At 35.2% G+C, this 14917-nt stretch overlaps 1 protein-coding gene across 2 annotated transcripts in view; it reads left to right on the forward strand.

The window, feature by feature from the left end:
* The window catches only part of DIAPH2 (diaphanous related formin 2), a 925981-nt gene that overhangs the window by 373110 nt on the left and 537954 nt on the right, over positions 1–14917 (forward strand). For both annotated transcript variants that reach the window (XM_075539526.1, XM_075539525.1), the window contains 2 exons: positions 4219–4317; positions 5054–5148. In XM_075539526.1, the coding sequence (XP_075395641.1) occupies positions 4219–4317; positions 5054–5148 (194 nt within the window). The remainder of the gene's footprint in view (positions 1–4218; positions 4318–5053; positions 5149–14917) is intronic.

Consider the following 14917-nt stretch of genomic DNA (forward strand, 5'->3'; position numbering starts at 1 on the left):
GGTTAGCTAGTGTGATACGCAGAGAAGAGAACTCAAACTCACTGCCATGTCGTGAATTCTGATTCATATCGACCTTCCCGGCAAGAGCAGAAACACCCTGGGGCTTCACTGCGCCAGAACTCTTCAGGAGAGGGGCTTGCCGCCTCTTTTTCCTAGAAGCAGCTGTTGGCTTCAAATTGCTGAACGTGTGAGGAGTATTAGCACAATGGATACCAACCACTGAGCTTTCCTGGTCCTAATCTATTTGGTGGTTGTGCTATTTCTAGTTGTGATTAGGATCACTAACCTTGCTTACTATGGCATTTTCCTTTTGTGCATGTTGCATAAATATTGCACTCATATTCTTTGTTGATGGTTTAAATTAGACTTCATAGTTTTTCTAGAAATGTAAGGATGCAGTTTTTTAAAAAGTGGTAGAAGTCAACAATTAAGTGGAAAACAATTGCCAAAATTACACTGAAATAATAGATTTAACTAACTACACTTATCTTAACATTATTCTTTCTAATAAATTCTATATACATGGTAATATCTTTAAAATTGTATATACATGGTTAGACTATTGAATTACGTACATAGAGATAATAAATTCTTCTCTGTTTGATTTGAAAAAATAGCTAGGAATTTACTTGTTGCATCTAAATATATGAATTTACGAAGCTACATACAATTAAAATGGGGTTTTAGCATATTAAAATTAACATTTTTCATCCAGACATAGTACAATGTGTAGTCAGTAAGAAATATACTTCTTCAGATATGTTATCCAATATGATGATTTACAATTCATTCCGTTATTTCAAAGATTTTCTAATAGCAAACTATAGCTTCTTGTAACAAAAAGATAATTCACTGTATGAAAAAAGTATTCATCCAAATGAAATAATTATAAGGAAAATTTGAAATATTATATAGATTTAAATGTAATTTCAGATTTTTAAATTTACATATAACCACTTATTTTAAATACACATTTAGAGTCATATGTAAGAGATATTCTAACAGTGTTTTGTTTCCCAGTGACTATAAAAGCTATGTTTATGCTTTTTATAGTATCTGTAGTCTGCTAAGTGTACAGTAGTATTATAAAAAACCTTTAAAATATGGTGAAATTGTCAAAATGTAACAGAGTTATGAAGTGAGCACATTCTGTTATAATAATGGTGCCAGACTTGCCCAATTCTTGATTGCCACAAATATTCAGTATGTGCAAACCACTGTATCTGAAATGCAAAAAAATGAAGTGCAGTGGAAAAAGGTACGCAGGGCACATTTAAGTCACGTGTTGTGATTTTATCTTAGACTAACACATGGAGTTTCAACCAATATTTGCCGCATGAAAGATCGATTAGTATTGATGCTAGCTTTAGGACTCGGTATCTTTTTGACTGGAAATTTAAAATAAGTAAGATATAAAAATTTTTACTGTGCTTTATGCTTTATGACTATGTAAATCTTTGAACACTATCTGTTTAAAATCTGTTAATATTTTCCACAATTGCAAACATATTGTTACATGTTATTCTGGTGAACAACCCTCATTGTCAAGGACTAAATTTATAGTACAATTGCATGTAAAAATATTTGTGTATTAATGGAAATATAAGAGTATGCAGCTAGTATTTTTTCTTAGATAAGTCTTGCCTTAAGAGTCACATAGCTAATAAAATGACTTCATTATTAGCATTATTATTTCTTTGTTTTGTAATCATTTTATTGGGGTCTCCCACAAATCTTTTGCAATCCAAACATGCATCAATTGTATAAAGTACATTTGTACATTCGTTAAGCAGTGTTACTTTTTAAAGACAAAATTTTATACTGTTTACTATTCTTATAGAAGTGCCGATTTCAAGTACTCCAATTAGTTCGTTTCATTGGATAGAGTTCAATTGCTATATGATTTTTCGTGAATGCATTGTATGTGATTGGATATCTCCTTGTGAACCTGAGAATCCTACAGGGATTGATTTAAATTAAAAAGAAAAAGGAAAAGGTTCAGATAATTCCATTTGAAATATTAGAAATAAAACAAAAGTCTGTAGTTCTATCCATGTCGGATAGAATAAATTGAAAATTACTATAAGCTGTGTACCGTAATTTTGTAAGCATTTGGAATATATACTACAAAAATATCCCAGCACAATTAGCATTTTGTAGCCCGAGTAAAATCTGGTGGTTTTTAACATATGAAACCTCAATATTATAGGTAGAAGTTAGATGTCTCTTGCGTCTCTTTAAATTCTATTTATTCTTGCAACTGTGATCTCAGGGGGATGCTTTTAAAAAGAAGGTCTGAATCAATTTCAGCCAGTGGTCAATATCTACTTATCATAGCTGAAACATGATTGTTTTTGAAAGACCAACTAATTAAAGGGCTACTTTGAACTTGCTATGGTGTTTGCTCTGCTACAGTGATCCTTGTAATCACCGTGTGCACTCAAAGATTTCTGAGCTTCACTTCTGGAATCAGCATTTAAATCAAGTCAAATAACAGAAGGCATAGTATTGTTGCAAATCCAAGCAGTACATTTTAGATGCGTCGGTCCTCTTATCTTTAATGTTAAATTTGTGAACTTAGTAGCAGCAGAGTAGATAGGGTTTAATTAAAAATACCTCATTTGTGATTGCTTTGACAAAAATGTGATTAATGAAAATAGTAAACATAAGTGTCTCCAAGTGAAGAGGCATTTTTCACAGTCAGAAAGACATGCCATGATAAGGTCCAGTGATGAGATTTGGCAACTTACCTTTGGAGGCAAGATTATAGTAGACTCCTTGGTTGAAAAACATTCTGGTTTGACTTTTCTCCAGGAACCCTGGTGTTGTAATGGGGTGCCAGCCTCAAGGTAAAGAATTTGAATGTACCTGCAGGTCTGAGGGAGAAACATTTGGCTGGTTGCCTCTTTACAGAAACCCAATGGAGAACATCTGCCCTGTCCTATGTGGTTCCTCAAAGCTGTAATTGACTTGTGCCCATGGCTTGTGTTTGGTTACTTTTCTCGTATTCATTGATGTTCCTATTATATTCAAGGAGCTCTGATGGCTTCGTGCTTCTCCATTCGGCCTCTAGCAAATGGTCTGAGTTTGCGATTACCAGCATCTCAGAGGGGGAAAAAGACAAGACTTTCTCCTCCAATAAACAATTACAATCTCCGACATCCAGTGGGGGTTTCTCTGAGTCAGCATTGACTGGATGGGAGGGCGAGATGGAGACTACGTAAAACCTTATATTTCTGTCACTCACTCACTGAAATCTAATCAACTATAACTCAGAGTAACCCATATGGGGCAGAGTCAAACTGCCCCTGTGAGTTTCCTAGTGTGGAAATCTTTAAAGGGGTAGAAAGCTTACTTTTCTCTCAGACAGTGATGGGTTCGACTCTTGATCTTTTGGTTAGCACGCTGCTCAGTGTATAATTTGCTATGCCTAGGAGTAAACTACCAATATTTGACTGCATTGGGAGCTTTAGAAGTTCTATATACGTAAGGATTTGACTTGAAGTTTCCATTTTTAGTGGTTCAATCCTACTTGCTACTACAACGTAGAAAGGTGGGGATGTCTATTCCTATACAGATTTGTAGTCTTGGAAACACTATGGAGTAGACCTACTTTGCCCTGTAGAATCACCACGAGTCAGAATGGACACAATAGTATTATGTGTGCTGGTGGAGGACGTGTTAAGGTTATTAATTATGTGAATCCACATTGGTGCCACTTCTATGGAATTTGCAGATAATTCATACCTGATGTTCAAACCATCTCCACAGCAGCTTTAATGCAGCAACTGTTTGCCACTCGAGTGAGTTTATGGATGTGAAATAAATGCCTGAATTTTAACACATTTTTAGATAAACAAATGTCTCCTTTTCCCTGAAGTAATCCAAATTAGGGATATTTTGCTAGATGTTTTCTTTTAGTTCCAGTATGGGTATCTGGTAAAGAAGTAATTAATGGTACACATTAGGTAAAAAGCAGCAATTGATTTTTGGTCCTATTTGGATTATCTGTACTGCTTAAGTGCTGACATTTAATTTGCAGACAAACCTTTAAACAGGTCTATATTTTTATGTTTCCTTCTTCCTTGAACTAATGAAATAAATACATTTATTGATTTCAGAATGAGCTTTATAATGTAGTTAATATGCCTTACTAATGTTATTCCATGTACTTGGCTTAGTACCAGTATAGTTTATGAATCAACATTTTTCTTGCAGCTCCCAAGAATGTAGAAGCGCCTGAAGAAAAGAAGCCTGGGCCTCCAAAAAAGAAGAAGGAATTGAGAATTATAGATCCGAAAACGGCACAGAATTTGTGTAAGTAATGTTTTCTTGATTAGCAGGGGTGCTAATGGGAGCTTGTATGTTCTTTCAAGGATATGTTGAACAGAAATTAAAGTGAGATAGATTCTTGGAAAATGCTTTCTGAATATGCTTTTCTAGTTTTAATTATGTTAATTACTCCAACATATAATTAATGCACATTCTATTAAGAAAAACTCAACAGGAGAAATTGTATTTAAACATATAGAGCACTAATTCTATACCACTTCAGAGAGCTAGAGCATTGACTATGTAGACAACCATTGTCTTATGTGGGAAAATAGCAGAGTAGATTTTTATAATATTTTTATTTAATTAGTATATTTTTGTTCCTGGAAGGTATTGTATTTTAATAATCTCCTTAATAAATTTGAAAGTGAGGTAAAATGCCAACTTGAAATATAATTTTTGAGTTTTCGTTGGCTCTTTTTTATCAGTTCAATCTAAAATGCATGAGTGTGTATGTATACATATATATATATATTCAAGAGTATTAGGAGTAGGCTTTTACTTTGTGTATTAATATTAATGATTTGTAAACAATAAAGCCTGTGATAATGTGAAATTTTTCATAGATAAGTAGAGTAGTCATCAAATTGCAATTACTTTTGTTTGTTCATAACTTTGAAAGTAAATATTAGTGACAGAAATTTCATATTTCATGAGTTAAAAAGGAGATTTTGGTATAAAGACTTTAAACTTTTGATGCACTTCTACTTTTTTATTGTAGCTATTTTCCTTGGATCATACCGCATGCCCTATGAAGATATAAGAAACATTATTCTGGAGGTTAATGAAGACATGCTGAGTGAGGCCTTAATTCAGGTAATTTAGATATATCCATTTTTAAAATGCTTATTTAACAGATGTTTTTAGATTCCTGTCTTTCTCAGTGGAGATGTGAGGAAATTATTTTTCTTCTAGTTTTCTAAATCTTTTTATTGGGGCTCATACATCTCTTACCACAATCTACACATACATCAATTGTGTAAAGCACACTTATACATTCGTTGCCCTCATCATTCGTAAAATTTGCTTTCCGCTTGGGTTCCTGGAATCAACTCCTCATTTTCCTTTCCCCCCTCCCCCTCCCTCCCGCTTTCCCCTCCCTCATGAACCCTTAATAATTTATAAATTATTATTTTATCTTATCTTTCACTGCCCTCCGTCTCCCTTCACCCACTTTCTGTTGTCCATCCCCCAGAGAGGAGGTCATATGTAGATCCTTGTGATCAGTTCCCCCCTTTCTAACCCCTCTTCCCTCCCAGTATCGCCACTCTCACTGCTGGTCCTAAGGGGTTCCCTGCGTTTCCAGTTCCCATCCATACTGCTGTGCATCCTCTGGTCTAACCAGGTTTGCAAGGTACAATTGGGATCATGATAGTTGTGGGGAGGAAGCGTTTAAGAACTAGAGGAAGGTTGTGAGTTTCATTGTTGCTACACTGAACCCTGAGTGACTCATCTCCTCCCCACTGCCCCTCTGCAAGGGATGTCCAGTTGTCTACAGATGGGCATTGGGTCCCCATCACGTGCTTCCCTTATTCACAATGATAAGATTTTTCCTCCCCATCTTTAGGGCTTGGGCCCCTTTATCTGTATTAATAAAAAGCCTGATGGAATAGTAAGTTAACTTCCAGGTCGGAAACTCAATAATACCAGCTGAATCAAGTTGAGACTATCTGATCATGTACATATTGATAGTCTACAAAACTGCAGTCAGTTCTGAGGAATAGCAACCTTGTGTAAAGTCGAGTGAAACCTCACTTATTCCTATTTCATCATCACAATTCTTACACTTGAGCCCATTGTTGCAGCCACTGTGTGAATCCATCTTGTCAAGTGCCCTGCTACTTTACCGAGAATGATGTCCTTTTCTAGGGACTTGTCTTTCCTGACTATACCAGCTTATAAAGAACATTCTGTACTACATGCAAGACAGATGTCTTTGTTCATTTGGTATGCCATGGTACTTTCAATATAGCCCAGTCCAGATGAAGTCCATAAGTTCTATATTAGCCCATATATCTGATAACAATCTGTGAAGTCCTCTTCGGACTCACGAAACACATGCAATGACACCGAATACAGGAAGATCACAGGCCAGTGGGTGCCAAGTCAGTGGAGGTAGAAACATCTCAGCTCTGGCAGGGGTCTCCATGTGGCTCTTCCAGTTCCAAGGGCTGCATCACAGTAGGTCCATGTGGCTTCTTCAGCTCCCAGGGCATAACACCTTGTGTCTTGTCAGTAGAGTATCTCTAAGGGAGTGAGGTGTGAGAGAGATAGACAGACATTCTTCAGCCTCCAAGGAGGATATCGAGGAATTCCCAGAATTCCCAGGAGAAGACCATGCCCGCACAGAGGCCTCATTGGCCATATCCTGATTGAGAGGTAGACTCCACCCCTACGCTCTTAGTGCTCCCAAATCCCAAATTGAAGCCAGATTATGTAACTATCACAGTAAGGAACACATTAGTCCTCATAGTAACCATCTCAACTTTTCAATAACGTAGAGGGGTTCTGTGCAGCAGATTTGCACACTACACTGCCTTCTTTGATCCCTTGCCGCCTGCTTACAGATGCAAGCAAGATGACATCCTGACAACTGCAACCTTTGTAATTAACTAAATATAATTAATTTGATTTGAATTAAATTGTATGTATTTATTTTCAAAGTCATTTTATTATGCGTTAATTCAGTTATCACATCATTCCATGTTTCAGTCCCATCAAGCCATGTTGTATAATTGCTACCACGGTCAGTTTCAAAACATTCTTTTTCTCCTTGAACTTCTTGACGTCGGTTACCATTTTCCTTCCCAGCGCCCCCCGCCCCCAACCACTGGACTCCCCGAAATCCTCATTATGTTTGCTATCCCTTAAAGGCTCATCATTCTTGGGCTTCATATACTGAAAACAGAAAAACGCATAACAAAAATTCTAGAGGGTCACCCCAAGGACAAAATACATTCAAGATGAAACCCAATATGAACAAAGAAAAAATTTAAAATATGGAAAGTTATTAATAAGCTTTCCTCCAATCTAGCTGCTGTATTCCTCTTCCTATAATACAGTTCCTCTGATTCTTTGCTCATCATACAGACTTAATAAGCGTAATTCAGAGGATGCAACCCTGACATATACCTGTCTTGATGTTCAAACCATGAAGCATTCCTTTGTTTGTATACTTACACATTCTGCATGAACAAATGTTCCATTCTTCTCAGGGGTACCTGTGTTAAAATTAAGAGGAACCAAAGGAGAAGTTTGAGCTCCTGCTTAAATGTTTACCATTTATTAGTTGTGTGCTGCTTTAAATTTAGCATATGTGTACATTTATATGATGGATTGTTATACATTCCAATATAATTAAATATAGAAATTAAATATTGTTGCAACATTTGATAGATAAAACTGAAGAGGTCAGTGGATTGAATAGTTTTCTGAAGGTTAAGTGTAAATGGTAGAGATAGTCTTTTTAGATACCATATTCTGGGCATAATACCAAGCAATTTGTAGATTTGGTCTCAGCTTATCCTAAAGCAATCCTATAAAAATAATTTTATTGGGGGGAGAGAAAAAAAATAAAATGAAAATAAAAAGAATTTTATTTGTCTTCTGGAGATACCTAACCCGAGACTCTGACAAGTGGCCCAATGCGACCAAGTGAGGAGGAGAGTAGTAGAGCTGGGGTGCAAACCAAAGTCTGCCTCACTCCAATGTCAATGATGACACAGCCTGCCTCTGATGCTTACGCTCATGGCAAGCTTCTGCAGTGTCATGAGAAATTATGGAATGAGGATTGAATGGAATAGGATTCCCAAAATTCAAATATGCGGCTCTATCATATTTGAATTATTGGTCTGGTTCTGAGCTTTGGTTGGGGTTTTTTGTGTGTTTTTGAGCCAGTTACATTTATTTTAATAAGTAATCAAGCAGTTTGCTATCATTTTATGAATTTGCCATAGCTCCCTCAGACCACATCTATATTGGTAGTTCCTTTATTATTTAGTGTATGTGTACTGTTCATTTACCTCATGTATATATTAATTATTTTAGATCAGGCTTATAACTTATATTTAACTCTGTATATTACCATGCTATACATTAATTATGTATATTAAATATGCATGTATTTCCATTAATCCTAAGCTTTAATGCTTTTATATTGGGTTTTTAGTATCAGTGTACACCAATATTGACATCAAAAAAGAGATAGACTTTGATATCAGTTCCCTTTAAGAAAAATTTTTAGGAGGAAAAAACCATCTCTGCGTCGAACAGGTCGGCAGTTCTCTGACATGAAATGGGAGCTGAGCGCATTAGTCCCACAATTGTTTGCACACTAGTCAGGTTGACCTGGGAATGAAGCCTAAACATGAATTAGATCACCCAGTTTGTTTGCTTTTCCAATTGAAGGGCTTAATACTAAAATACAAGAAGGCAAATAAACTCCTGGCTCCTATTTAATTATTGATGGTTTCTAATATTTTATTTATAATCAAATTATAGTAAGATAGACTATGTTTCAAAGTTAATCAATGTAGCCAGTATCTTAACTATTAAATAGTATTGCTTTTCCATTATATGATTTGTAAATTTAAAACGATGCACATGAGTAGAGTGTTACTATAGAATTTTGTCAGTAACCTTAAAATTGGAGCTCTGCAGGAGGAGGAGCAGTCGATTTCGAGTTGAGATGCTAAACACAAAGTCAGTAGTTGAAACCCACTAGCTGCTCCAGTGGGGGAAAATGAGACTTTCTCCTTGCTCGGGGGATTTCCAACCCCAGGAAGCAGACAAGGCCAATTCCACTTTGCCTCATAGTGTCCTTATAAGTCAGAATCTTCTTTGTGTAACTTTAGAGCTGTGGCTCTCAACCTCCCTGATGCTGCCACCCTTTAATACAGTTCCTCATGTCGTGGTGACCCCAACCATAAAATTGTTTTCATTGCTACTTCATAACTTTAATTTTGATACCATTATGAGTCATAATGTAAATATATGATATGCAGGGTATATTTTCATTGTTACAAATTGAACATAATTCAACCTAATTAAAACATAATGATTAATCACAAAACAATATGCAATTATATATTGTAAAATATTTATGTGTTTTCCGAGGGGTCTCGACCCATAGGTTGAAAACCGCTGGTTTAGAGTATTAAAAACATTTAAAAAATTTTGTAGTCATTCTTTCTACTATTTAAGAATTATAAGACAGAAACATATGAGAATCTCACTTTTGATTATGCAGTATGCTTCTGATCTTCCCATATAGTTATATATTGCTTGAGGATTTTTGTTATTTTCTTTTGCTGTTTAATTTTATATCATAGCATATATTTGTCTCTGTAAAATGACTAAACCTGATCTCATTTTGAGAAATGAATTGATGATAAAGTATATTATGAATTCCTTGATTTAATATTTGTCCTATCACATTGTCCTGCAAAATTATTTTCCAGAGACTTGCGTTAACACACTGAGGATTTCTCCTCCTCTAGATTAATATGTTCTTCCCTGGAAAGAAACGTAGATTCTATTTATTTATCAGGATATTAGCTACAAATAATAATATTATGATAAATGTTTACAGTTACAAGTTAGATCAGGCCTAGTGTTTAAGTTATTAAGAATATTATTATTTAATGTTTCTTGTATTTCAAAATATCTAAACCTGAACTAGAAATTGAGTTTGCTATGTTGAAGAAATTAAAATGTCTTAAAATATTTACAGGTTCACATAGAAATATTTTAAAACGCACCATATCTGGAGATTGTTGAGAAGTTTTTAATATATGCAATTATGAGTTAGTTCCAAATAATGTTTGCCAAATAATGAAGTGTAGATTCATTAAATTTTACTTTGAAAATCTGTTCCCATTTAAATCCATTTGATTTATTCAAAGGAGAAAACAAACTCTAAAACAAGTGGTAAATTTTTTAATATCAGCTGTAAATAAGGAATACTTGTATATATATTTACTTATAGAACTGTGATGAAGAAAAAAAACAAATAGTTAAAAAATTGAAGTAAGTGTAGAGGGGAAAATAATGTGTGTTCTATTTTATATCTTTAGTGTATACACATGATTATTAAAATACTGAAAATATTTATTTTTGTAGAGAATTTAGGCTCATATAAGGCATATGCAAAAAACTTATACGCATCCCTCACAGAGTTTGCAAATGATATGCAAAGACTTGCATTTTACTGGGGCTAATGACTCGGGGGATAAAGCGCCTTATGGGAATCCGTTTATAGGGTTCCAGTGACCTTGAACGTGGATGTGAAAACAGTGGCTATTTATTTTTATTGGCTTCTAACTAAGATAACGACTTTCTTTTCTTCAAGAATGTATACAGCAGACCAAAGTGGTATTATTGGTACCTTTTAGTTTTGTCACCCAAAAATATATTTTTCTATCACATTACATATCACAATATATATTATATATTGAAATATTTATACTCATTACCATTTCTAAATTTTAGTATTTATCTGACATGTGACACTATCTTGCTTTTCTTTTTTAATTCATAATTTAGAATCACATTTATTATCACAATTACTTTTGGTAAAATTTAATAATTATTTCAACATCATTTGTTTCTTTTATAATCGTTATTTAATAATTTATTTTTGAAGACGTGGTCCATAACCTTGTATTAAAGAGCTGTATAATACAATCAATAAAGGCTAAAACCTTCCTGGTTCTGGGGTTCATTGAAGCGTAGTTGTTGTTTGGCTAAGCTGCGATTAACATGGTCTTCCACAAAACGTGTCTGTTGCATGTAACTTTGAAGAACTAACATATTTCAGGGAGAAGCAGTTATAAGAGTGCTTTAGACATCTAAACAACATTGTTCTTATTATCGTGATATACTTCAACGCTGGTAGAAGGCAGCAATAAGAAAGCAAATTGAAAGGATGGTTGGGCACAGATAGCAAGCTAGAGACTAAGAAGAAAGATGGAGGCAAGATAGTGAGACAGCTGTGTAAGATGTGGTTTTTATGGCCTATTGTAGCCTAAAAAGTTAAATTTTAATATCATACAGTTTTTGGTTTTCTACAGATCACGTCACTTCTCTTTATAGGTTATCAGCTGATTTATTACTAGACCATATGGGAATCAGCACTTTAAACAAAAAAGACTTCAATGTAAAGTAAAATGCTTCCACTGAAGAAAAATATTTTTACACATAGAATGAAGAACTTACACAATGAAATACATTTTCAATTTTAAATTGGTCCTTTTTAGAGTTTGATTTTTATGGGGAAAAATATTGGAAAATGCTAAATTATTACCCATTTATTTACATATTTGTGTACAACAAATAAAGATGATTTTAACAAGAATTTGGATTAAAGAAAAATAATTTTTATTGTTTATATTTATTTTTTTAAACGTTTTATTAGGAGCTCATACAACTCTTATCACTTTCCATACATATACATACATCAATTGTATAAAGCACATCTGTACATTCTTTGCCCTAATCATTTTCTTTTCTTTTTCTTTTTTTTCCTTTTCTTTTTTTACATTTTATTAGGGACTATATTTATTTTTAATAGATATTTTTAAACAAAGAAACAAACCAAAAAAGACAAAAGAAAAGTGAACCCACCACTATCAAGTTGTAGAGATCCTCTAGTACAAAGTAGAAATGCCCCCAGAAGGTTCCCAAGATTGTGAAAACCTAATTGGAGTAAACAGTATTATCTTTCTACCTCATGAACGGCTTGAGACATTAAAATGCAACCGAATGCTGAACCCAATGCACTACCTGCACTTATTTAATCAATTAAAAACCAAACAAGACAACCTCATTGACATCAAGTCTATGCCCACCCAAAGTGACCTTACAGAACAGCGTAGAACTGCCCCTGGTGTCTTCTGAGACTGTCACTCTTTAAAGGGGTAGACAGCTTTGTCTTTCTGTCAACCAAAATGAACCCAAACTCCCTGCCGTCTAGTTGATGATGCTGACGCTTAGAGACACTGTAGGAAAGGCTGCTCTTTCCCCTCTGAGTTTCTGAGGCTCTGCATATTTATTTGTGGAGAAAGCTCCACCCTTTGCCCTTGGAATAACTGGTGGTTTTGAACTGCTGACCTTTATGATCACAGCTAAATGCTTAACCATTATTGGACCAGGGCTCCTTTTCTCTTCAACGGAACCCTGAATCTATGCTGTTTGTTCAATCAAAGTGTTCATGGATTTGAGTTAGTTGATCTTTATGCTTTCAATTGCTTGGTTGTCTAATCCTGCAAGTGGCTAAGTATAGAATAAAATAAACTTGGTGTGAAAATTATGGTTTATTATTATAATTGAAAATTATTTTTCTTATTCCCGTTTGGTTATTCTGTAATATTCTAGCTTTTCATATAGAACAGTCTGGGTAAATATTTTTTCTTCCCATTTTCCAGAGTTGGTATTGAATTTGTCAATCATTACCTTAAGACGCTTTTCCCCTGAACTTAATTATAAACCTATGTTTCTCTCATCAACTTTACTACCCCAGTGTTTCAACTATTAAACAATAGCTGGATTGCAGCAGAAAATTCCTAATTGATCTCCCTGCATCCATTTTTTCTTTTTCAATCTATCATTTCATATTTTTGTTCGCATCCGAACCAAGACCTCAGAAGAGGTTCTTTAGGTTTTACCCCCTGGTAAGAATTTGCACTACTACCCAGATACACTGAATCAGCCCCGAGAGTTGAACAAGATCCACAAATGATCATTTGTATAGGTAAGAATCATCTGGGAATCTAGAACATTTGAATCAAACAAGCATGAGCTCATGTGAAGGCCTGATGCTGATACTGTAACTTCTTTATGCCCCTCAATGAACGTGGTCGATACTTTGTGATGAATTTAGTGTTTATAAAAGTTCAAGTTGTAACACTGATTGTTGGCTCTGAAGGTGAGAAGAGATAAATGACAAACAAATAATTGAACATTTTGGGAGAGAAAACTGAGCCTTCTATAAAGATATACAGCCTCATAAAAACCCTATGGGAAGTATTACTCTTCCTAGTATAGAGTGATGGTTATGGGTTAAGCTGTTTAACCACAAGGACAGCAGCTCAAACCACAGAAGTCTCCCCTGGAGAAAGCTGAGACTTTTCTGTTCACACAAAATATTGCTGTTCTTGTTGTTAAGTGCCATGGATTCCGCTCCGAGCTGCGTGACCCGAGGCACAACACAATGCAATGCTTCCTGGGCCTGAACCATTATAATAATTGGTATATTTGAGCCCATGACTGGAGCCACTATGTCAATCCATCTTCTTTTTTGTTGACCTTTTACTTTACCAAGCATTCTGTCCTCCAGAGACTGTTCTATCCTATTAACGTGTCTAAAGTCTGTAAGATGCAAAGTCTCACCATCCATGCCTCTGAAGAACACTATAGCAGTACCTCGGCCCAAACAATCTTGCTTGTCCTTTTGGTACCAGTGTTCTTAATCCTTGGTCGTCATGGTTATTGGCAAGCATCTTAGTCCGGACAGATAGAGGTATGTGCTTAAAGGGGTTATCTACAGTGTAGCAAATAGCTTTGCAGAAAGAGACGAGCGATGGGGAGAAAATTATAATTTTGTGTTTAAGCTATAAAGAAACCTACAGAAGAGTGGCTGTAGAGGAAAAAGGAAATGTTGATGTATTAAAAAGGCAAAAGGGATCCATTGAAAAACCTTGGATTGGGAGAATGGTGTGCCACTGACAGAAAGGGGCAAATCACGTGGAAGAAAACATACTGGTAGCAAACACACTTGTACAGGTACATTGGAGCACTGTCTGTGTTAGCAGTCAACTGAGATTTCCAGACCGAGCATGTGTACTTCCGGAACTGTTTACAATGACGTGATTGTTGGAACTGTGACATCCTATGACATTTTAAAAGTTGATCATGAAAAAACAGTGACAGTTGAAAGGCTAAAGGCTGTTTCTGAAGATCCCATAGATTGGGCAATGGCTAATAAACCAATGACTGTTATAACAAAAGGGATCGACATGGGAGGGAGAGGATCAGAAGGGCAGGCACAAAGATCCATGAAAGGGAAAATTTTAAGGGGTGATGAATTTGAAACTGATATCAAAGAGAGCAATACTTCTTTTGATAGTCTGAATTATTCCAATTATTTAGTTTAAGTAGCTGTTATTTTCTTATTCCTTACTGAAATAAAGCCATACCAAACACTAGACAACTATATTTATTAAACAAATGCTATGTTTGTTAACAGTCTCGAATGTGTCTCCCTTAGAGGCATGTATATTTTTACTGGGCATGCAGCTGTCTGGTATCTCAGTGCTCCCTACCTGCACTTACTTGTTCTCTCCCCTCCTTCCATTTTAAATGAATCATTTCCAGGATTGAAGGCAGCAGCATCTGTATAATACCTTAGATAAAATGACAAATACTGGATACAGACTTTATACCTGAAAACTACAGAGATATCTCCATACATGTCTCTCTCCAGTCTATATATGAGTATATTCCAGTGTGCTATTTTCCCCACTGAAGATTTTACACTTACCCAATCTTGCCTTTGCTTTCTGAAATCTATCTCATGTCCAGCAATGTA

Source organism: Tenrec ecaudatus, chromosome X (genome assembly GCF_050624435.1).
Source record: "Tenrec ecaudatus isolate mTenEca1 chromosome X, mTenEca1.hap1, whole genome shotgun sequence".
Lineage (NCBI taxonomy): Eukaryota > Metazoa > Chordata > Mammalia > Afrosoricida > Tenrecidae > Tenrec > Tenrec ecaudatus.